Here is a 24187-nt window from a genome sequence, read left to right as displayed (position 1 = left end):
CATGGTTAGTCATTTTATATTTTAAATAATTGAAATGTTCCAATACAGCTATGATGATTTCTGCTGAAGGGGCATTTTTAGTCTCTGGTATCGTGGACTTAAGAACTTGAGCACAAATGTGTCTCAGAATTGTTGGCTACGGATTTTGTACAGCTTTTACTTTCTTAATTTCCTGGCAAAAAGCATGCATAAATACATGCCGAATATATTGCTTCATTTTTAAAAGTGAAAGTCTTTGCTCCCTGTTGGTGTTTGATACAGAACAGTACTGCAGTGGTTATTTAGGCTTGTGTCTTCTATAAAAGCATACAAGAAAGGTATCCTACATGATAGCTGCTTTGACAAACACACATTTTATTTTCATTATTTAAGGAAACTTTAAAACAGAGAATAAATAATTTGACTGCATCTCATTTTGAGGTGTTACATACTTTAGAAGTACCTATTAGGGCTTTTTTTTGATATTACTAGTTAGCAAAAAACATGCATTAAGATAAGAAACGAAAAAGTTGGAGTACTGCTAATGCAGAAGTGTTCCTCTTCCTCCGTACTTCTTATTTTCTTTCAAGCGGCACTCAAACGGTGCTAGTCAAAGAGACACCCAGTCATGTGTTTCATGTGCCTGCCTGTTCTAGCCTTTAGACAACATTAAACTCTTATGAATATTTAACACTTATCTTTGTTTTTAAATATAAACAAATGATGATGTTTAGATTAAAAAAAAAACAAAAAACAAAAAACCCCACCAACAACCCACCCCTCTGCTTTAATTTAATATTTGTTGGAGAATCATTGAGAACCATGGTAAAGTTCTGCACATCCGAACCTTTTGACCTATACTATAAAAATCCATGACTGCCTCCCTTGTGTAATGGGCACACGCCCCTCTGTCTCCTTTTCCTGCAGGGTATGTCATTACTTACCATTGGGATCTTCCCAATCTTTGTATCGTTTCTTGTACTGGGCTAGCCTGTCTTCTGTTTGGGCACCCATGGGCTTGGCCAGGTTTCTGAATGTCTTGGGATTCATAAGATCCAATTCCTTTTAAAACAAAACAGACTCCAATTTTAAAAACCTTCAACACTGCTCATCACTATTAAACACCGTGTACCTCCTAAGGCTGTTATCTTTGGTTTCTACATTCCCAGCAGGTGAAATCATTCAGCTCATTTGGATATGCTTAAAAACCCATCCTTCTGTCTGATCTAAGAGAGTCACTGTTTTTATTTTAAATATCTGGGCTCTGGATAATTTTTGCCCTGCTCCCTTTATCTTGTTTCCCACGTCCCTAATTCTGATCTTGAAGACTCCATGGGTAGCCTAACAATACTTTATTTTATGGCATGGCTGGTAGCAACAGCTGTCCACAAACACATTAATAGGATGTTTCACCTTTCTTAAAAGTGAATTCATCCTTGGGGCCAGATTTCATAGTAGCCCCTTGCAGAGTCTTGCTTGCAGAGACAAGTGTGCTTTCTCTGTGGCATAACGTCCTTCAGGATATACTGCAGAAAGCTAATGCAAATACTTATAGAAAGAGCTGCAGCCTTTCATGTCGCTACAGAAAGGAGAGGAAGCTGCCTTCAAACGCACTGTGCATGCAAGCCCTTCTCTGTGCAGAGTCAAATAATGCCAGGAATATCAGCACAGACAAGGACCTGCCCGCGTGGAGACTGTCAAGACCCTCTAATATCCTACCCAGTGAGAGGGTGGACTGGACATTAGAAAACAGATGAAATCAAACATCTGGCAAAAAAAATACACCTTGGTTCTACCAAGGCAGCATGAATGAGGTATAACATTAGCAAATCTTGAACACACAAAAGATTACTATTAGGGTGACAAGATATTTTATTTACCTCCGAATCATAATCTGCAAGGATCCAGGGAAAGACAGGATACTGCATGAGATCATTATAGGATCTGCCCGCCAGAGTGTTCAAGTGCATCAGGTACTGGAAATTACTGATTTCTCCTCTCTTAAGGAAGACAGATAACAGCATTTGTGTTCACTTTACAGCAATCAAGTGTTTAAATTGCTAGACTTCCAAGGAGTTCAGCCCTCCCCAAACATATAGCGCTCACTTACAATGTTCTCTCTTTCCTTTCTTCTGCAATCCCACCTCTTGCATTTTTAATGGTGGAACAATTTTCTATTTCTCATGAAATTATGATAACATGAAATATTACAAACTATAAAGCTGAGATAGATTTTTCTATAGCAGCATATTCTACCTTTCTTACTAAGAGGATGCAACTCTCATGCATTAATTATGTATCATTACAACATGTAGAATTTAATATAAAAAACAGAATCTTCATACTTACTTCCCATCTCTGAGTAACAGATTTTTCTCCAACTAAAGTGCTAAGCAAGCCAGACCTAGTGGGAAGAAGGAAGAGCAGTTTTTGACTTACCAGTAAGATCTGGGTTGCATCTTTTCAACACAATTCAAAGTTTTAGATTAAAACTTGTAACTTATAACAATTAGAATACCACAGGTTTGTTACTTTTTTGTTTTAGCAGTACTTGCTTTATTTCAGAACACAGGCCATTAATATTATGCACATTAAATGTATAGTTCAGTGCAAGTACAAATATACTTAATAGGCCACAGATCAGGAAAGTATCTTTAACAATTTGACAAGCCAAATGCTTTTTGCACTCAAATTCCTTTTAGAATATATTTATATACTGATAGGGTTAATCCTGATAGCATATGTTAATTTGTAGGAAGATATAGTGATGGTGACAATTATATTAGCATATTTAAAGTAACTGGAGCATAAAATCATATTTATTTATTTTGGTAGTACCCAGCTTGAAATGAAGGTGCACTACTTTCCAGTGAATCTGGAATTTAATGCAAGTATCTTTAATTGAAACCAATGAGCTATAGATTGTGAGGAACAGAATCACTTACCCTTGTTCTACACTGGTGTTTGGTCTCTGTCCAGACACTGACTCTGAACTGTCAGTTAAAGATGGTACTACAGCCAAAAACCTATATCAGCAGTTAAAAGGAGAGTAAGATTAATGTTTCTGTGCTAGGCATGTCTTCTGCTTGGAAGAAATATACTACATTTAGTGCAATTAAAGACTTTTTTTGAACGGGTATGTAAAATCCTCAACAAAACTGCAGTGGCCCTTTCTCAGTAAACCCACACTCAGACTGCTGTATCTCATTCTGAGTGCATGCAGCACGTTTTGTGTGTGTGCAGTAGCATTCCCTAGTGGTTCTTTCATGCAGCAAAAAGTTTGCTATCAGATTATCCACTGTCCAGCACCAATCACTCTCTCAATCTGCTTGTTGCTGTCAGAACACTATAGGCTTAAATATGGCTCAACATCAATATTAACACATATTCAGATTAAGTTGTTCTAACTTGACTTATTTTACAATACCTTTGATAAACTTTATTTCTAACCCCTTTTTGGAAAGCTAGAAGGTAGTTCCGTCCATCTCCTGAGAAAACTTCAATTGCAATTGGCTGAAAATGAAGAAGACAAACAGATGTCAACACTAATGCATTTGCTTGTCACCTCTGAAGATCAGAATTAGACCAGTTCAGTCATACTTGGCAACGCATGACACCAAATTACTGTGAAGCAGCCTCTACTTTGTGCTGCCAGCTGTTTCACCTTCAGAACAAGAAAATTCACTGATTCACCCAGTAAACTAAACCATGGTAAGCCAAACGTTCAAACATAGACACCTGACTGAAGCACCACAATGAACAGCTTCACTTTCCAAATATGGATCAGATACCAATTTATTTACTTTTTATAAAGGATGGCATTATCAACAAATCCCAAAGGTGGCCCCTCAATCCAAATATAGTGACCAGTTACCTGCAACAGATATCTCCTTTTATGTACTTCCTTGATATCCTCATATGCAAAAATGCTGCATGTTCTTTTGAGTTGACTTGGACCTTGCCTTGCTCCTCTGGGTATGATTGGCTCATGCATCCTGCAAATGAGTATAAATAGGAAAGAGAAAAGTGATTTGCAAAAGGATACACCAAAAAAATCATCTTTTTAATCTGGATGAAACCGCAGTTATAGAAACAGCTTATTTTTACAATATACCATACCACACTTAGCACATCGGGACTACAGAGGAAAGTGCTCCTGAGATCTTTCTGAATCTGACATTATTTTGAAGTTTATCCTTCAAACTTCTCGTTAAATACTTCTTGTCCAGCTGTTAAAGACTGCTGAAACTCTTTATTAATCCACTCACTTTGGAGGCAATGTCTCAATATCCCGTATTTCCCTGGTGGCTGTCATTGTAAATCCATCAATCACGTAGAAGTGCTCTTTCCCAAAGAGAAGCAGCCCTTCACTGGTGTCAAGGCCCTGAACTCGAGCACAGCGGTACATATGCTGAATCTGAAATAAAAGCAGGCACTTAGTAAAGCAGCTTAATGAGCGCAGACTGTTGCTTCATTGGAAGGACTCCTCGATAGTGTTTTATTTCTTGTAGACACAGCATTTCTGTGCTATTTTCCCCCTAATCAGAGATATACATAACACTTAGGATTAGTGACTGGGAAGAGAGTTAAATAAAGCCTCCTCTGTATACTACAGATTTATATATTTACCAATTTACCCACTTGCACCTTGCCTTCTCTTTCCCCCGTTTCCTTTCCAAAGACAGAATACATCTAACTACTTAATGGGGAAGTCCACAGACTAGGACAGCAGACATCTGTCATTAGTATTAGCCTAAACATTGGCTCTCACTCTCTGTCTTTTTAAAGTAATCAAGAAAACATATCGGAAGAACAGACTACTACTTGCCTCAGCTTTCCTAAGACACTTATGCCAACTGTAGCCCCCCTCTGACAGAGGCATCAGAGGACACTGCATTTAAGAAAAGAAGCTACTTAGGCTGCTAGCAGCAGACAGAAAAGCACCAAGTGACTGCAACAGGCCTTTGATCCTTAAGCCAAGAATCTCAATATTTCTGTGAAAAGCAAAGGCATGTCCCCAGTTTAACTACACAGATGATAATTCCAGCGAAGAAACCCAGCAAGACTGTGCTGTGGTCTTCAGCTGAAAGGTATTCTAACACAACAATAGTATGTTATACATAAGTCATAAGTATATTTTGTGTGTCCTTCCCACTTTAAAGCTGAACAGTAAGTGGGAGATATACCGATATCGTACAGAGAGCTCTAAGCTAACTTATGCTGCATATCTTTAATAAAGATATTTTTACATTACAGAAAATGCTCAACTGTCTAGTAAGCCTCTGCCTTCCAGGTTGTCAATCAACTCTCTAAATTATAAAATGAAGACTCACTGTGATAATGTGATATGCTATGCAGTAACACTCTAGTAGCAACAGGGAATTCCAATATTTGTACAGTTAAGACATTTTAGTAAGTGTTGGAAGTGTGTTTAATAGTTTACCTATCTTTATAAAGCCTTATTTAAAATACCTTGTCTTACTCAATAACAGACATACTGATATATTGATACCTATTACTGATGTCCATTATTTTTTCTTGTGGCCATTCAGCCCATGTGCCAGCTCCAGTTCTACCAGGCTACAAGGATGCTTCTGCCACTGTTGAGAGTTCAGAAGAACAGTCATAGAGGATGCCTGGCAGATGCAAAAGCTACTACACACGGTGTGATCCAGGCAAAATTTACCTGCAGTGCAGAATGCCACTGCAGCTCCATTGATCTATCTCAACGATCCTTTCTTAAGAAAGTATTTCTTCAAAATTCTTAAAGAATTTCTTAAAGAATTAATTCTTAAAGAAGTTCTTAAGAAAGGATGAAGCAGAAGATGGAGAAGTCCGGTTGGATGTGATATTGTCAATCCTGATGTAGTATATACAGCACGTCACTAATTTAGCAAAGCCCTTGTTCCAGTCTTAAATTTAGTTCTGCAGTATACTTCATGTGTGTGTTCAGCATTTCATTTAATAGTTCAGGAATTAAGAGGAAATAAGAGTTATTGCTGAATCAGAGTTCAAATGTATGCAGGTGAATGCAGCCAGATATAAACAAGTTGTTATAAATCAGTGACCAAAAGACTCAGCATGCATCTTGGTGACTGAATGCTCCTTCCTTGTGCAAAGCTTACAGACATCTGCATTACACCTCACATACCAGAGCAAGCAGGATGCGTTGCTGAGAGCTGGCAGAAGGGAAGAGGAAAACCTTTCTGTATGCCCAGGCTGAGGATTTTGCCACTCAGTTATGAGTGTCAGGTAAAGCGTTTAGTCAGGAGTTTCAGGAGAGGACCTGGATTTTTAAGAGTGCAGTTATTCACAATATACATTTCATTCTGCTCTCCACAACCTCACTCACAGGCTTTTAGTTTATATCACTACAATCAACGTGTTCGAAGTCATCACAATGTTTGCCAAAGCATCTCAAGCAGCACCTGACAGAGAAGAAGTCATGAGCTCTAGACTTTGTAAATGCAGAACCGTTAGTCCATATCATGTTCAGGGCAGCTGGAACAGACAGCGTGTACATTCAAGCGTTCACATACAAACCCCCTACACATCACTATACAGAAGCAATCATCACCTCCAAATTATTTTGCCAACTAAGCCATCCAGATACACATTACTGAACAGGCACAGCACGGGTCAAAATGCATTGCCCAGGTGATAAATGCAGGCACCAGTTTAACACAAGAACCATCTTCTCCGAAAGGTCTGTAGTTGCTAAAACAACGGCTTGTGTCTAGGCAATACTCAGAAGCAAGCAAGAAGTGTTTTGTGATCAGCAAGATTAAGGAAACCCCACCCTGGGACCCACATTGCCTTCCAATAGACCCTAAGGGCAATTAGGTAAAAAGCAACACATACGGTATCTGGCTCCAAAGTGACTGCCCAGAGTATATGAGCTGACAGGCCAAGTAATGCGGTACAGGCCTGATAACAGCCGAGTTCATGCTTTAGCCTCTCCTTCAGTGGGACAGCAGTTTACATCTCCCTCCAAATGTTGATTCCACAAAATTTACATGGACATATTTGAGACCTCCAGGCCTCATGTCCAAACTGGTTAAAACTAATGACAGTCAGATACTGGAAGCACAATTCCTTAATCTGTATTTCTCCTGAAAGGTGGGCTCAAGCACAAGCGATTATAATACAAGTGAAAGAAAACCTAAGATTAGACAGGTCAGGCTGAATGTATTTTTTTCCATTATTAAAACAAATTTGTCAACTGCAAAACTCACTCAACTTACAAGATAAGCATACTAAGAAGCTATTTAATAACAAACCAGAAAACTCCAAATATCCCCATTTTCTGTCTTGCAATCACTATCAATCTTTTTATTTTCATATTATATGAACTAACTGCAGGTATGAGAGACCACATAATGTCATCTAAAAATATTTCCTCTCACACCAAACTGCTTTTTTTTTTGTACGTATGTATCTTTGCTAAAGTGAACAGTGCTCATGCTCTTTGAGCATATTTAATCCACTCAACTGTGATTACATGTGTATTTTCTGGTACACTGTCAAATTCAGTACCTATATTTTCAATATATATTTTCTGTTGACAGCATAATAATCCAAGCATGAGACAGCTTGTAGCTCTGGTTCCAGGACAGATTTTTTCTTTCTTTAGCAGGCAGAAGGAAAGAAAAAGAATGCTTTCAGCACAGGGTTTTCAGTACGGGACCTCTTTGAGTACATATTTGGTTTTGAGGACCCTGCAGGGAGAAGTCGATGGAATATTAAGCAGATTCAGCTGTAGAAGAGGGAAGGTCTTCAGGATATTTATTTGTGCTTGCTATACTTAATATAGAAATTGCAATACAGTAAGTGGTCAGTGTGTTTGAAGTACACAGTACCTTCTCTCCTTCTTCAAGAAGTCGAAGCAAAGTTGTATTGTCGGTTTTCTCTTCCTCATCAATTGAACTCCCCTCAACAATTTGATCCTGCAATTGTTCCTGGTTCTCCTCATCTCCTCCATCAGGAGCAGAGCGAGATCTTTTCAGAGGAGGCTTTACTAGGCCTGGAAAAGAAGAACAGAGATATAAAGTAAATAAAAATTTAAATAAAAAGACTCTTCACAGATTTAAATAAAAAGCCTGACAAATAAAATTCACCTTGCAAAACCTTTCGAACCTCAAAGTTACTGATCTGATGCTAACATAGGAAAACAAAGTTCTACAGGATCCTTATGTTCACCTTAACACTAATGGCAAACATGTGAGAAGATGTCAACGCATATAAACTTACACAAAACAGCTCGAGACAGGACTATGATCTAACCTTTGACTCTTGCAATAGTGTCCTCCCCATGTTCAGGCTCCTGCTGAGCAGTTTCACCCACGGTATTCTCTTCTATGGCGTCCTGGAAGACTGCAGGGTTTCCAGAAGCCAGGCGCATGTAGTATTCCTTGCTGTCGTAACTTATGGCCCTTCGGTAACGAGCAGGTTTCTTGGAAATAATTGAACACAGTGCTTAGTCAGTCAACTCCTTATTCCCTTCAATCAAAGCATTTCAAGACTACTGTGTGCAGCACAGTGCATGCCCACCCCGTGTTCTGCGTGTGCTCAGTCATACGTCAAAACAGACAGACAGAAACAGCGACTCTTCAGGAGAAGACCCTATATATAATTTAATTTGCCAGGAAACTATACAGCCGCTGAAGTAACAACTGGGTTGGGGAAACGCCTGCAGATGAACCTACCAGATGGGAAATAAATGTGGCCAGCGCGTTTTGAATTGTCACAAAAGGTCTAGGATAGCTGTGCTTAAGACTGATAGATCTGATGGCCATTTTATAAACTTTCATGGCTCCCTGCGGCATATGCAGCGTATTCATTAGCCAGCTGAATTCTTTGCTGGGCAACAGTTTAAATAAAATTTTGCCTCAAGGAAAGATAAAGATATATGGAAGTTGACTCGAACTGAAATCAAACAGGAGCCAGGGACCTGGCTTTAAGCCTCAGAAATTCTTAATTCAGTATTTTGTTTCTTTAATAAAAACTCTGAAGACTTTTGCTGGCAGGAGAAAGGCCCAAGAAGATCCATTTGACCAAAGTAATTCCCTGATCATCGTTTGTACCTCTGAGTAACCACAATGGATTATGATACATTTTATTATGTTTTCAGCAGGCTAATTATTATCTTCTTCATTTGATTATGGGAGTAACAATAGAAAAAGAAGTAACAACTAAATAAGGGCCATAAATACATCAGGATAATCACTGAAGATAAAGGTGGAGATAAAAGAGATAAGGAAGAAACAAGCCAAGACTCCTTCCTAAATTAAAACAAACTCATTCATATGGATAGAAAAAAAACCCAAACCATTGATCTTGCGCTTAAGTTGAAGGTTTTCTTCTCTGCCTCCTGCTTAACCCCACCTCCAACGCTCTAGAAAGCTCAGGCTGTAAATGTGTTCAGCTCTCCATCACAGAAAATTTCTTTATTTTGTAGCATTAGTCCCCATGAAATTTGTAATTGGAGTGGAATAATTGTGAAATATTATAAATCTAGTTCAAAGCTGCAAAATAGGCTGAACTGTAGACTATCACCTGCCATTTTAATTAAGATATTCCCTTGTGCACTTCTGCAGTAATTACTGAAAATATACAAAAATGTCATTTTTTAGTTAATCTTTATGAACTGGGAAACTAAATGACCCATAAAAGCACATTAGCTTTGTTACGAATGGATGCACTGGAAGATTAAGAGGTTAACATTAGTGATGTGGAGATTTATTATTTCAGGTCAAATTAGCTGCCCCAAGAACTGAAGATATGAGGTGACATATCCAGTTTTCTGATTTATGCTCGACTCTGTGCCTTCATCCCTTAGCATCACACAAATGCTACTTAAACGACATTTAACACATTTGTAGAAACAACTGATGAATAGCCTACAAAGAAAAATCCAAGCTAGCACTGCTAACATGAATAAAGGAAATCTGTAACAATTGCACTGGATATTTCACATAACAGCCGCTTTCATTTATATGTATTATTTTACCATCATACGTAATACAAAATGAGTGAACACACATTGCACACTGTACTTAGTGATGGGCAAGCCTGTGAATGTAATTTAACATAGAAATAGAATAATACTCAAGGGCCTGTGGAGCAGCCAGGTGGGAATGAGTTTTTGATATTTTCAAGGTAGGATTCATATTTTGAAACACGTTTACTACATTTGGCCCCATTGTTTCTTAATAATGAAAACAAGGAGAGGAATCAGGAGAGAGAAAATTAATCTTGTCTCTAATAAAAACAGGCCTGTTGCAGCCCATTAAAACCCATATAAAAAGAAAAGAAAAAAAAAACTGTTCTCCAGATCTTCTATTAGAAATAAACACTTATTTTCCTGATAAGTGCTTCCAATGATCATGTTGCCCATTACTAAACATGTTTCATAGATCATTAGTTCGGATCCCAAGCGAACACACTTTTCACAGTGAGAACAGTGATAGCACAGCCCAACACAGCCTGTTAGTGTGCAGCAAAGAAGGTAAGAGCTACAGAAAGTTTTATTAGGTGAAGGTTGAAGAGGGCACACTGACATCTTCTAATGTGAATACTGAAAAACCTTTAGTCCTGGAAATATTTACTGAAAGAGCAAGTTGGAAGCCAATCGTAGAAGCCTTGTTAAGATTGCCTAACATGCAGGAAGGGGAAAAAAATAAATAAAAAGGTTTATTCATTTTACATTCTTTCAGTCAGTGTATTTGTTTCTTTACCTTTTGAGGAATGGTATCATCAGGTGTCTCAGGAAGTTTACTTGGGAAGTCAGACTGAAAACAGGGCATTAAGTATAAACATCAGAAAAAGAACATTTTTGAGAAGAATGTATGATGGTATGTTCTCCACTTTGTGTGAATTTAACTGTCATTAAAACTAACGTGTATCAGATTACAAGTACAAAAATATGCCTAACGGTCTAAACCTGGTTGTGGGGTTTTAACATTAGAAGAATGGGATAGCCATTTTGCTTCATTTTCATATTTCTGAGGTAAATTACACTGCTCCAAATCTCTCAGCAATTTAGTGCTAATGACAACAATATTGGCTAAATCTTCACATACTGCTTCAGAAATACAATGCTATATAAAGTCAGTGCTGGGGTGATACACAGGCAGCTTTAAAGCCGAGCTAGAGACAAGCAATCTGGCCCAGTTTGCCTCACAGTGGCAAGGACTGAAATGAATCCCAAACCACCAGTTGCAGAGAGGTAGGAGCACATCGTTTCGCAGCAGATATCCTCCCACAGACCACTGGACGGCTGTGAAATGAACGCCTCCACGTTTCAAAGCTGCGATGGGATTATATACTACTTCTGCTGGGAGACAAGCGACCCTCGCTTTAAAAATCCCTGCTGATGAAGAATCTACCAGAGGCCTTGGTAGCTTGTCTCACGGATCAGCTAGCACCGTATTTCTTTGGGAGTAACTCTTAACCAAGTGGACTTTGCCCATTTAATAATTGCAGCCACGAGGTCTTGCCTACCTGCACATGGGCCGCTAAAGAGCCCTGTACAAATAAGTCTGTGATTACATTACTTCTCTGATAAGCTAAAAATACTTACATTCTTGAGTCTCATTTTTAAGCTTGTTTTCCAGTCTTCTAATTAGTTTTGACTTCCCTAAATTCATATCAATCTAGGAACATTTCTTTTGAACTGGATCCAGAATGGTAGCAGCTGTACTGGCATCACTGGTTGACAGTTCCCTGCACATTCATCCCAAAAATCCACTAAGCCTCTTGACACAGCATGATGCCAATATGCACTCAGGTGATTGTTGATTTGACCCATTTTTCACTTAAGTCTTTTCCAGAATGAAAGTATGCTATTTTTCTTCCAAAATAAAGTCTCTTATTGTCTAAATATGGGCTACATATTTGAACCTTGGATGAGTGAGTCAATATTCAGTCATAACATTTTTTTTTTTTTTTTTGGAGTGGAACCAGATTTTTAAACTATTCATGTCACTACATAAAACTGAACTGCTCATTATTTACGTGTTTATGTTGACTACAAACATGATCTGTTTGTTTTTAGCTTTCTTTCAGATCACTGTTTAAAGTGTTATCTAGCCTAAGGCCAAGAACTCAGACTGAAACTTCCTATCATTACGGCACTTTTTAGCTTACAGTTATTTGCCAAGATTGCTAGAGTTTCCAAGTTCACTTAGTTGTGAGCTGTCACAGTTCAGCCCCTCCTGTAAATATACTATGAAGAATGACTGCAGCGTACTAGTGATGTAAGACTTGCAGACAGATAATACCTACAGAATAAAATATACTTCCTAAAAGAAATTAAAAAGCAGTACAAATCTTAGAACAGGGCATAAATTACTCATCACAAAATCATGAATACTTACCAGCAAATTTGTCTCTTGCTCAGCTTCAGGCATGTATGGATACTGAATATAAAACATGTCATTTCGCACCATCTTCTTCCTCATTCTACAGGGACCCTCGGTCATCTCCAACATCCACTTGTCAAGATGGGAGCCAATGGGAGGACCCCACAGACCTCGCTCTCGCAGTAACTCGTATTCAATTTGAGACCACTCTTCTGTCACATATTTTAATGCATTCTGCTGACGCTGAATACAAAGAGATTTGTACGTGTGTTAAGAATGACATTTTAAGCCTGTGTCTGAAGTGAACAGAGTAATTTTCACTACCTTGCAAAAAACTCTGTAATAATTTGAAATTCTAGTACCATTTTCTAGTATCCTTCAATTAGATTTTGAGTCTCAGCTACAACAAAAGCAGGGTTCATACTGTAATTTTCTAAAAAAAAGAAATTAAAAATAAAAAATTGCAGCTCTGCTTTTGCTTTATTTTTAAAGTTATCTGTAAATTGAAAATATGAAAGAAATATAACATTAAATAATTTTGAAAATGGTTTTATGAATGTAAAAATTGCAATTATTTTTGTATGCTTTCCCTGCCTGTATTTGGACAGAAGAGAGACATTAAATGAAGCAAAGTGGGTTTTTTTGTTTTTGTTTTGCTGGTTGCTTTCAAACACTCGTTCCTCTGGGCAGCTGATTTCTCAGATTTATAGTATACAGCTCAGCAACCAATTTGAACCAAAAGACTTCTTGGATGCTTGGAAGAAAATGCAAGGTGCAATGATTTCTTTCTCAATGGCACATAGCAACTACTTTCTATCACTACATGATTAAAGAAAGGTACCATAAAGTTTGGTTTGTGTTATTATAAAAGTAGTGTTTGCACACAATGCTTCTCCTAGCATTCTTTTATGTTTTTGTGCAACGTTTTAGACAGACAGTATATTCCAGCTCATCCCCCTCCCCCCTACCTTTTTTTTAAATCTAAGGGCTACTTAAGCTTCTTGGGGGGGAAAAAAAAAAGTTCAACTTACATAAAACTGCTACAAGGGCTTTCATCTGCAACCAAGTCAAAATTAGTTTTTCTCATTTGTTTGACTGCATTAAGAAACCCTTAAAAATAACAAGTGTATCTAAACATATAAGCATTTCATCAGTCACTTCCTAGTATTTTACAGACTGATAAAAAAGGAGACATGCAACCTAACAGGTGAAAATATCAGTTTCAAAATATTAGTTTCAGGTAATTCTCTGACGCATACCTCCTGATATTCCTTATACTGCATATCTACGAGGTCCCGAACCACTGCAATGTGAGTAAACATCCACTGGGAAATTTCCTAATACAAAGATAAGAGGACAAACAGAATGCCACTTTATAACTGCACAGTTTGTTTGAATGAAAAACCTACAAAGAAATCATCTTGCTAACTTGCTTACACAGAATAGTTTCTTAAAAAATATATATATATTTCAAACTATTCCATGCAATAGTATTATTTTAAGATTAAAAAAAAAAATTGCAGTAAATCCATGTATAGGGATATGCTTTAAGAGAGACCATCAAATACTTGGAAAATATTCCAAGTATACTACTAATAGTTCTGAACATCCCAAACAGATTGGTACCAAACAGCAAATATTACTACTTTTCCCTGTTTCCTTTTAAATAATAGTTTGCGGATGCTGCCTAATTTGATGAAAATGCCCAAGACACACAGAACTCCTCATTCTGTATTGTATTCTGTGTCTTTTCACTCTTGTCCCCCCTACTGGTATACTCAGCAAAGGTTCCTGCGAACTCAGTTTGTGGGTTTCTTTGTTTTCTTTTTAATGTGTACAACTGTTCACCACGAAAAGGACTGAGATCACTAATTCATTATTTCACAAAAGCCACTGAATAATTTTCACATTACTAAGTGAACTGACAACTCATTTTTCTGCTTACGCAGGACACACATAACTCCCAATTAAGCCAACAGAAGTTAGACGTTTCATGGTGGCAGGAATACAGCCTGCTCCCTGCTACCCGAAGACTCCTAACCATTACAAGTGCTAACTATTAGAAGAACTCACCCCTCCAAAACTTTCGGATCTCTCCTTTTTCCTTTGTTTTCAATATCCCAAATATTTTATGCTCCTTGTGATGCCTCGCCAGGTACTGTTCCAGTGAGAGCACACAGCTCTCCCACTGCTGTGCTGCCCTGGTTTAACGTCTCATCTTTTCTTTTCTTTGTCCAGTTCTACTATGACATACATAATCTTTTGCTGAGCTCTACTCTTTAGTACAAGAAAATTGTGCAAAGCAGCATGGGTTTTGTCAGTATACGTGCAATGTTCCTATAGGGAAGTTTCACAGCTTTCCTAAACCATGTAATCTTGGTGGCAGGAGGGGAAAAGGTACAAGCACCTGTCTCGCAGGTCCCATTTTAGAGTGGCGCAAATGCATTTTAAGACCTAGTCTAGCAAAGCAACAAAGCATATACAAAACAAAAAGCAGCTGAGCAGTCTCACCAACCATAAACAGCTTAACTCTTGACTTAACGTTACAGATGTGGGTAAGTGCCTTCTGGATTAGGATGCACAGAAGCAAGAGTACCCAAATCCAGGTGTTAGAAAAGGGGGGGAAAAAAACAAACAAAAGATACCATATTGTCATATTCTGAAGAATTCTTTACACTGGGACATTTACTATAAACTCTGAACATACATTGTTGAAGTTTAGATTGTGTTTTATTAATTGATAGAAATTACCTGCGTAGATAGATTGTGTTTGTTGAGCCCACTCTCCTTTCGGTTTCTCCTGGAACCAGTTAGTTTAGAGAGGCCAAACCCACTGCTAACTCGTGAAAGTTTGGACTGTGTGGTTGGAACCAAAGCCTCTCCTCTACTGATGCATTTCTTCTCATGGGCTGAAAAACAAAGAGTAAATGTTGTGAGATTTGTCATCGTTGTTATCATTTTTTAAAAAATCTTCTCCATGTCTCTAACATTTTTAAGAGCACCCAACTGCATTCACATTCATGTCAACATTCATGCCTCTCTTGTGTGAGGAAGGATTCACAGATGAAATCTGGGAATTTCACGCATTTTGAAATTAAGCATGAGAAACAGATTTGCTATCAAAAACAGGATCCATGAACTGTGAATTCTGTTTATCATCTGTTCAGATGAGGAAAGATATGCTGGAAGTATAACAATGTTTAATTTTGCTGGTTCCTATCTCTTAAAGAAAAAGTAAGTATTTCAAAGAAGGGAGACAGTGTCTGAAAAAAATAGCTTTTTTCCTCAGAAGAGAGATAACAGAACTTATCTCATTTCCATTATAAACGATGCGTACTAGCAAAAAGAAATTCAGCCAACTCTCCCCCTCTCCTCCCCAAAAGACAGAGTTGCAACAGGACTCCACTACCCACTCTGGCAGTAAAAGTACAGTATTCCGAGTAGAGAAGTTGGGTGGGCCCACTGCACCTTCTTGGGTATGTACATTCGTCCAAATTGATAGTCAAGTCCACAAGACTGGTGTGCTTACTTAAAAACTGAAGTAAAAAATAGCTCAAATCTCTTAACAGTTTAAGGTTCTCTCTATGGATCATACTAATCCATGGATCATACTGTATATCAGTTAAATTTGATTTATAAAAAATTATGTGGCTTTTTCAACTTTAATGGCAAGCTTAGCAACTAAAGCAATCACCTGCCTTCAGTAGCTGGAGTCTTTTTGTAGGGCTGTTATGCCTATGTGTTACAAATGTGCACAGCAGGACTTCTTAACGTTCAGTTCGACTTCCATGACTTTGCAGAAAGCTGCACAGCTGTGATCATTTTAGACTCAGTTTCTATCCTTAAATACACAGAGATGTAATGCTTCCTTACAAGCCATCTTGGCCTCTGCTTGCCTAACACTTGGCTTGAGGAAGCTGATATTTTATTCTACTATATGTGCCCTCCATATCCTTCCTTCTTCTCAAATCTCTGCCCTACTAACTAGTCCACCCTGCTCACATTCCTCACCAGTTTTCTAATTCGCTCCTTCTCTGAGCTTTCTTTTTCCTTCTTTTAAAATCACTACTTCTTATCGCAATAAATTCTCCAAAGAGCCTTCACTCTACTGAACACATTTTGTCAAAGATACCAACTAGCAGCAAGTTACTAGAAACCTGAGAAAAAAATCAGCCAGGAACAAATCAAATCTAGAAATACAAAGACCACAAAAAAAGGACGTCAAGTTTCCAGAAATGTTTTCTATACATCCAGATTAACCTCAACTACTTCAGACCCTTTCTCCTGTCTAAGGAGTCGTGGCCATGGCTTCTTAGATGAATTTTTAGGACCTGCTGTCTAAACCTTTTTTTAACTCAGTCCAACAGCAGTTGGTGGCCTCTGTCGTAAGAGCACCCTGCGATTCTTGCGCAAGTTATTGTCCATCAGGACCTTTTCTGCAAAGCTGCTTCTTACATTGAATAGATTTTCCAGCCAAGGAGAAGCCACAATATCACTGCTGCTAAAAAAGGGCTGCACAGTCACGCATTTCCAGTTGTGTCACCCCACCCAGTGTTTGTAGGCTGTACTTGGAGAGGCTCATGAGGGGTTCCCACCTCTCCCTGGTAAATTCAGTCCTGAGAAAGGTAACATAGGTCACCCCAACCCAACTGTTGATGGAAAGATGCTAAATGAACTGGTCCTCCATCGCTGTCATCCACAGCACGCTATTTGGTGCATGCTCACACACATTCACGCACACACAGGAAACTGAGACCAGTGAAAGTGTTGAATAAAGCCCCTCTGTGTAACAGAGTGCAATTATATCCGATACATGGAACAGTTTTTGAATCAGAGGAGATGTGCAGTAACAGTTTAAAGTATTTATAAATACAGCAGGAACAACACAAAAGCTAAGCTCATATTAAAACATCCAATGCATGGGGTTCAATTCAGGGAAACCTACCATTTGGGGTAGATAAATCCTCAGTTATACTTACCCAAATGATTTTGCCAACACTTTAAACTTGCTTCTTCAATAAAAGGTCTTGCGACAGTTATATCCACTTGGCCACGATCATTGACAGGTAGCGTCACTTTGAAAACCTCTTCTAAAACCTGTTTTTTACTATGAATCAGCTCTGTCCACACTCTGTTTATGGCTTTTAAAAGAAGCTGGCGACCTGATTAAGTAACAAGATCACAAACAGCAAGTTCTCTAAGGTGGTTATAGAATTTGTATTTTTACAGTAGCAAACTGTATGATTTACACAGTTACATTCTCCACACTTCCCCTTGCGTGACTTCTGAAACGCCTTTGTGTGCCCTTTTTGCTATTTATGTACTATTAGAAAGCATCTAGCAGTTAATTTTGGCCAATTCTCTCTATAAATCTGAAGCACCAGCTCTGATTAGTTATTTTTCTTCCACGTTCATGTATATATAAACAAAGTGAAAATCTAAAAAAAATCTTATAGATGTAAATGTCTATATTCACACATACCATTCTTTACATAAATTACACATGCATATTTTATATATGTGTGTATAAACACATACATGCATAAATATTAAATATATACATAAAGAGGTAAAAAATAAGTTTATTCCACAGTCAGACTGATAAATTTTCCTGAGAGTGAAAGATCCTGACATTTTCACTTAATAAAAGATAATTGGTATAAGCTGTAAAATTATTACCTATGCTCATGCAAGATCCAGCTGATACAGAAGCATGGTGCACACTTAAAATGATCCATATCTATTGCATTCAACTCTGTTCATATAAATTAACATTTCTAATTCTGGTATGTGTCCAGAAAAGAATGAAGAGTTCTTGCTATTTTGACAGTATAATAATTCACCCTGGATATATCTGTTTTGGTATTTCTAAGAAGTGTTTTTTTTTGTTTTTATATACATATATAAACACACACATAGCCGCTTTTCTTTCATACTGCCCTACCCCAGTCCGAAGAATAACTGGGGTAAAAGAGCAGTGGTGATAATAAAAAAGTGGCATTAGCAGACATCTGTGGCTTTGCCACTCTTAGATTACATTACCTTCACTGACGTCTTGATTGTAAACTCCATCTGGTTCTATATCAGAGGGGATCATTATATGCCATGTTGTCATCCTGGCTTCTGCTTCCAATCCAAACCCATCTACGTTGCTACAAACACACAATGCTTTAACAACAACCAGAAACAAATATAAACTAAATCATTTCATTCTCTGTGACAGTGTCATGAGATTAATGCATGCTGCCACATGATCAGGGTTCTGATGATCTACAGTCACAAACTGAACTGAAGGTGTAGGAAAAAGGATGTGCTGTGGACACTGGTGTTGCTGGAGGAAGACAGTAATATTTGAAGAAATACAAAATGGTTGAGGCCATAAATGGAGAACCTTAGGATTTCTGCTGATGATGCTACTCAAGTGTCTTTGGATAAAACCCAAGAGGTACATCTTTTTTGAAAGAAAAATGAAAGTGCCAGGCAGGCATTTGTAGCACTGCAGAGAAGTGGATGTTGACAGCATTTGCCATTGGCATCTGATTTAATGGCGAATTGTACTAATTCAGTTTTATACATCCAAATCCTAATATTGCAAATATATAATAAATGATTCAATAGACAGCAAATCTAATCTTTTTCCCTTGTAACAGACAAGGGATTGATTATTAATTACTTAGCACTGATGTTGCTTTCTACTTTGAGAATGTTTTACACTATTAAAGCTTAATAACAGAACTGATAAATAAGCACTCATATGCCAGTATTTTAATACCTCTATAAAAGGAAACAAGACTATGTTCTCTAAGCCCACACTTTTCAAACCTATTTTTGTTTCAAAATGAACCACTTCAGCTTGCTTGCACTTCAGCGGCTTGAAAGTTATACACAGCTATCCAGAATTTGCTGACTGATTTGCAAGGTGCAAGTTAGAGCTGAGAGGGAACAGGTGATTTTAATAATTTACAGCACTGTTTCTGGAATGAACTTCTGAGATATTTACCTTCCCATGTGCAGATTAATCAAGCAGTGAGCTAGGCAGCTGATGAACTCTTGATCATGATTCCCAGGCCCCAAAATTAAGTTTCTGTTCACAGTAAGGACCCTTAGGGAATCAAGGAGAGCAACTTGCTGAGGAACAGTTTTATGCGCCCTTGAGAACTGATACAAGATGGTCCTATTCAGGCAGTGATAAATGGCATCCAGCGATAATCCCTGAGATCTTCTTTTTGACTGATGGAAAGTACAAAACATGGTCAGATAAAAGCAGGAAATCATTTTAATGGCAGGTAATCGCACCATGAACTGTCCCATGCTGATTTTTCAAAATCCTTATTTTACCAAAATTGCATAAATTCTACCAATTTTGAGGGCAGAAATGACATTAATATGTGATATGATACACTTAGAATTGTCACTTCTATAAAGGTCAGTCTATTAACATTTTCTTTATTTCTAACAGCAAAAGTCTTCAATCATCTCCAACAAAAGAGTATAAGGAAGCATCCCAAAAGTCATTTGAGGCAAATTTGGTTGTTTATTTTTTAGAAAACCCCAGAAATAATTTAATCTGAAAGCAGTTTTAACTCATCTGTCCCATATTAAAGCATAGATCCACCATGCTAGGGAAGCTCAGTAAAAAAGCAAGAGGAAAAGCCTGGGGAGGAACAGTGTACTTCTATGCTGACCTAAGACGGGCCCCCTAGCATTTTAAAAGTTACAGTATTTAACTGACCCCCACTGTGTACAACTACCATGCAAAAGGGAACTGCAATGCCTCACCCAAATATTACACAGCTTCTTTAGTGACATTACCCAGTGGGTTTTAACGTAGCCCGTGACAACGTTTTTGCCATCAGGTTAATAGGAGAATGTTGTTACCTGTGCTATGAGCTGGATTATGAACTCCACAAGAAGTTTGGATTCTTTGTTGAACATGCCCTGCCAAAGCTTATCTACCACACGCTGTGTAAAATAAAACACATTGTTCACCAGCACTTGATAGCTTCCTCCACTTGTTATAGGCAGAGATGCATCTTCACCTAGAAGACAGTAAAACGAGTTTTTCTTCATTTATCGAAAAATCACATACACATAAGTGCATACACATTAATCTATGCTTTCTAGACTTCTCTTAAAGAGAAGCAAAGACTCATCTAAATGAAATACAGTCAAACAAAAAGCTAAAACTTTGTGGCTTACCTACACTGAACTTTGATGGTAAATGATATCTGAAATGGACAGTCAAAAGCTCAACACCAGAAAAAGAACTAAATACCCACAGCACCACTGGAAAATATTTTGAGTGGCTTAACACACTTTTCTCATACTTCTGCAACTATTTAAAAGGAAACTGCCACAGAATTACAGCCTGACATGCTTACTGGAACTAACGATGTCATGTGAAAAGTCAGGCTGAAATATGAAAATCAGCATGGATATTGTTAGTGGCCATTGCCTACCTTTGGGAACAGACTCCACACCAGTGTATCCCAAAATTTTTCTCACAGAGTAAATGATCCAATGGACCCCGAGCTTCTTGCTGTATTTCAGTAAACTAATCTCAAATACCGCTTTGTAACAAAAAGGCAGAGCTTAATCTGCAACTGATTGAATAATGGGATGTGAATTCTGCTGCCAAGCTCCTTTTACATCAAGACTACTGCCCTTAAAGAACTTTCAGTGTGTCCAAATGTCAAAAATAAATGCTTATGTAGGTTTCTTTTCCGGGACAGGAATAGAAATTCTTTGTCAGAGCTTGCTACCACCAACAGTCTAAGGTGAATTAATGATCTCAGCAAGACATATATCCACAATCTGCTGACACAGTTTCTGACCAGGAACGTAACTCAGAGACAAATTATAAATACATCCAAGAGGCGGGAGATTTTTGGCAGGAATATGCTACTCACTAGAAACAGCTCTGTAAAATATAGATCATGTTTAAAAGATAAGATCCTCTTTAAAAGTTAAACAAAACCACATTCTGACATATAAACAGGTCTAAGTCTAAATAAATGCCCCAAATCCTTGTGTCACATGCACTTAAAAGTTGTTTATAACTTCCGTTGATTACAGCTTCTGCCTATGTACCAACATAAATAACAGTGCTTACGACAAGACTGTATTCCTAATTCCTTTGGACCAACTGTGCAGCCAAGCAGCGGTGTAGGAGGGACAAAGGCTCCAGTCAGGGCACTGTGTTCCTCCAAGAGGATTTGGAAAGAGAATTTAGAGCCATTGCTCTGAAACCTGACCTGAGGTGGCTGACACCAGAGCTAAACAGCAGACAGGGAAGGAAGCAGCAGTTTTATGCTTCAAACAGATGCAGTAAATTACTTCCCTCTAAAAGCAGCCAAGAGTCCAGAAGAAATGGTGCTCCTGAGACTTCATGTTTTCGCATGGTCCTCCCTTTTACTTGGGCTGCATGTGTGCAGAACCACCTATACTTCTTTAAAATTCTGCATTTGCTTTTTCAAAAAGCAAAGAATTTTAACAGCTCCAGGTGACAAGTGATATCAGCTGGCATCTTTCCACTTCTCCCTCACTGTGCTTCACTCAGTAAAACTGAGTCAATGGAAATTTTAAGCCAGCTGCATGTGTCTGTATGTACACATCTGTCTGTCCATTTGTACTATGAGAAGCCTGAAAATTGCCAATGTTTCTATAAACAAAATCATTAGTGGGTACTCATTTTGCTGGAAGTTCACCTGCATTTACACACTTAATGCCCCATCTGCACGTAAAGCAAATGATAACATCACACATGGAGCAAGCTGGGATAATCTTGAAGAAGGAATCTGCAGGAAAAGCCAAGTTCTGCCCATCAGCTACACTAAAGTAGTTATAAGGGCAGGCAACTCTTAGGAGAAAACCTGACTCAAAGCTTCATGGCATATGAGCCTAGAATTATTTTATTAATGCATTGCACCCAGAGAAGGAAAAAATCTTTGCTGTGGCAAGAACAGGGGAACCTTACAAGTACAGTTAATCAGACATGCATGCTGTCTCATTAAATTTAACTAATGAGCAGTAAATGCTGATCGACAATTTCTCTTTAGTGTTCAGACTAACACTGGACCAAGAAAAGTACAATCCTCCTCCAAGGGTTAGCTAGTTAGGGGAAAGATCCTTGGTGGTCCCAGAGGGTCCATTCTGGCTAGGGAGAGAGGTTTGATATAGAGCAGACGGAGAACTCCTGCAAAGTCCAGCAAGTCCTTGTGAAATCAAACTGGGCACCCGAGCATGATATTCCCGCCAGTCACCTCATGATTATCTATACCCATGCTGTGATGGGGTATATACCCGTGTCAGCACATCTTACTGACATCCAGATTACAAGCTTTTCGGTGTCCTCCTGTGCGTTTGTTTAGGAACTGGTACAATGGAACGCTAATCCCAAAGGCTTTCTCTGGGGTGCTGCATTCATAATAAAACTGTAACAGGAGGAAAAGGAAACAATGACAATTTTTGTGAACCAAAGTCCCACCCATGAAAAATTGACAAAAGTTACAGATCCTCTGCTGGAGCAATCATCCAGTTTCTTTTCTTTTTGCTCCTATTTGCTCCAATTTGTCTGGCTTATATATGATAGTTTCCTCTCATATAGTCTTTTTGAGGACTTTTACTTCACAGCTTTGGCACAAGGAAGGTAGCAAGGAAACGTGCAAGCACAGCAATACCATTTATACATCAAAAGGAAAGAAAAGGGTAGAACAAAAAGACAATCATGATGTAGACACTAAATGAAAACACTGAAAAAGAAAATTACAGTACCAAAAAAGAAAAAAAAATATCAAAATCTTTCCCTCAAATCAGACAGGTTGATAATGAAACATTGCTATATTACCCAATAAAACATCAGCTGCAAGTAAGTGGTCCATCACGCTATCCAAAACATATGTTTGAAACTCCTTCTGCTGTGTTCGTGTTGATCTTTCAGGGGAAGCCTGATTAAAAAAAAAAAAAAAAAAAAACACAAGGAAGACATAATGAGTACGCTGAATAAGTAAGAAGAGAAGCTCACTTAGTCCCTCCTCCTTCTGTCGAGTCTCCTGAAATTTTTTCCTTAGTAAGTTGTTTTAAGCAAACAGTCTTTGCTTTATGTATAAACTTAAGAATGCACTTTGAATATGCATTGCCTTGTATACTGCCTTACAGGGTGGGTGTTACTCCAATTTAAATCAAGCAAATTTATCTCCTGCCAATGTATTTCCTTCATAATAGGAACTGGAAAAAAACCCTACAACTTTTTATACTGCACTGTTGAACACCTACTGTTGCAACTCACTACCTAACTTCCAGATGAAAGGAGCTATTGACTAAGATGCCAAGAACAAGACTATGACTGCTCCAAAAAGTGAGCACAAAACAGAAATAAAACATTGACAGAGTGTACTACAGTGCATGATTAGCAACTAACAGAGCAACTTGACTGGCTAAAAGACAGTCAAAGAACCCACAAACAAAAGCAATAGTAGAACTGTGGTGTGAAGGGGAGAACATAGCACAGCAGAAAAAAAAAAGAAGAAGAAGAAAAAAGGTGACCAGCATGTAGATTATTAGCTCAGGCTAAAACAAACAAACAACGCCCCCCAAAAAACAACCTGAAAGTATTCTGAAAGGAAGGAATAGCTAAGTCCTCTCCCTTTGTTTGCTTTCCTAGGTTTTAAACAACGGTGTGCAAAAAATTAGTTACGAGATGTTGGTATTCATTTTTGATCTCATACTTAATGACAATGTCAAAGATTCCACTGGATTGCAGGCAATCAATCCTCAAAATTCAAGAAGTAACTGGAGAAAAACATTTAAGAAAAAAAAGGTGTCACATTAAGTTTAAATTAAAAAAA

General features: G+C 38.1%; 1 protein-coding gene across 3 annotated transcripts in view; it reads right to left on the bottom strand.

The window, feature by feature from the left end:
• Positions 1–24187, bottom strand: part of WDFY3 (WD repeat and FYVE domain containing 3) — a 197966-nt gene that overhangs the window by 20979 nt on the left and 152800 nt on the right. For all 3 annotated transcript variants that reach the window (XM_067297390.1, XM_067297391.1, XM_067297392.1), the window contains 18 exons: positions 23188–23287; positions 20220–20380; positions 19342–19571; positions 18384–18493; positions 17321–17503; positions 15093–15250; positions 13601–13678; positions 12357–12584; positions 10716–10769; positions 8263–8431; positions 7839–8002; positions 4248–4396; positions 3854–3974; positions 3407–3492; positions 2925–3005; positions 2329–2383; positions 1860–1979; positions 924–1041 (listed from right to left, as the gene is read on the bottom strand). In XM_067297390.1, coding sequence (XP_067153491.1) covers positions 924–1041; positions 1860–1979; positions 2329–2383; positions 2925–3005; positions 3407–3492; positions 3854–3974; positions 4248–4396; positions 7839–8002; positions 8263–8431; positions 10716–10769; positions 12357–12584; positions 13601–13678; positions 15093–15250; positions 17321–17503; positions 18384–18493; positions 19342–19571; positions 20220–20380; positions 23188–23287 — 2365 coding nt within the window. The remainder of the gene's footprint in view (positions 1–923; positions 1042–1859; positions 1980–2328; positions 2384–2924; positions 3006–3406; positions 3493–3853; positions 3975–4247; positions 4397–7838; positions 8003–8262; positions 8432–10715; positions 10770–12356; positions 12585–13600; positions 13679–15092; positions 15251–17320; positions 17504–18383; positions 18494–19341; positions 19572–20219; positions 20381–23187; positions 23288–24187) is intronic.

The sequence above is a fragment of the Apteryx mantelli genome, chromosome 5 (assembly GCF_036417845.1).
Source record: "Apteryx mantelli isolate bAptMan1 chromosome 5, bAptMan1.hap1, whole genome shotgun sequence".
Taxonomy (NCBI): domain Eukaryota; kingdom Metazoa; phylum Chordata; class Aves; order Apterygiformes; family Apterygidae; genus Apteryx; species Apteryx mantelli.
This window is presented reverse-complemented; position numbering and strand designations above follow the sequence as displayed.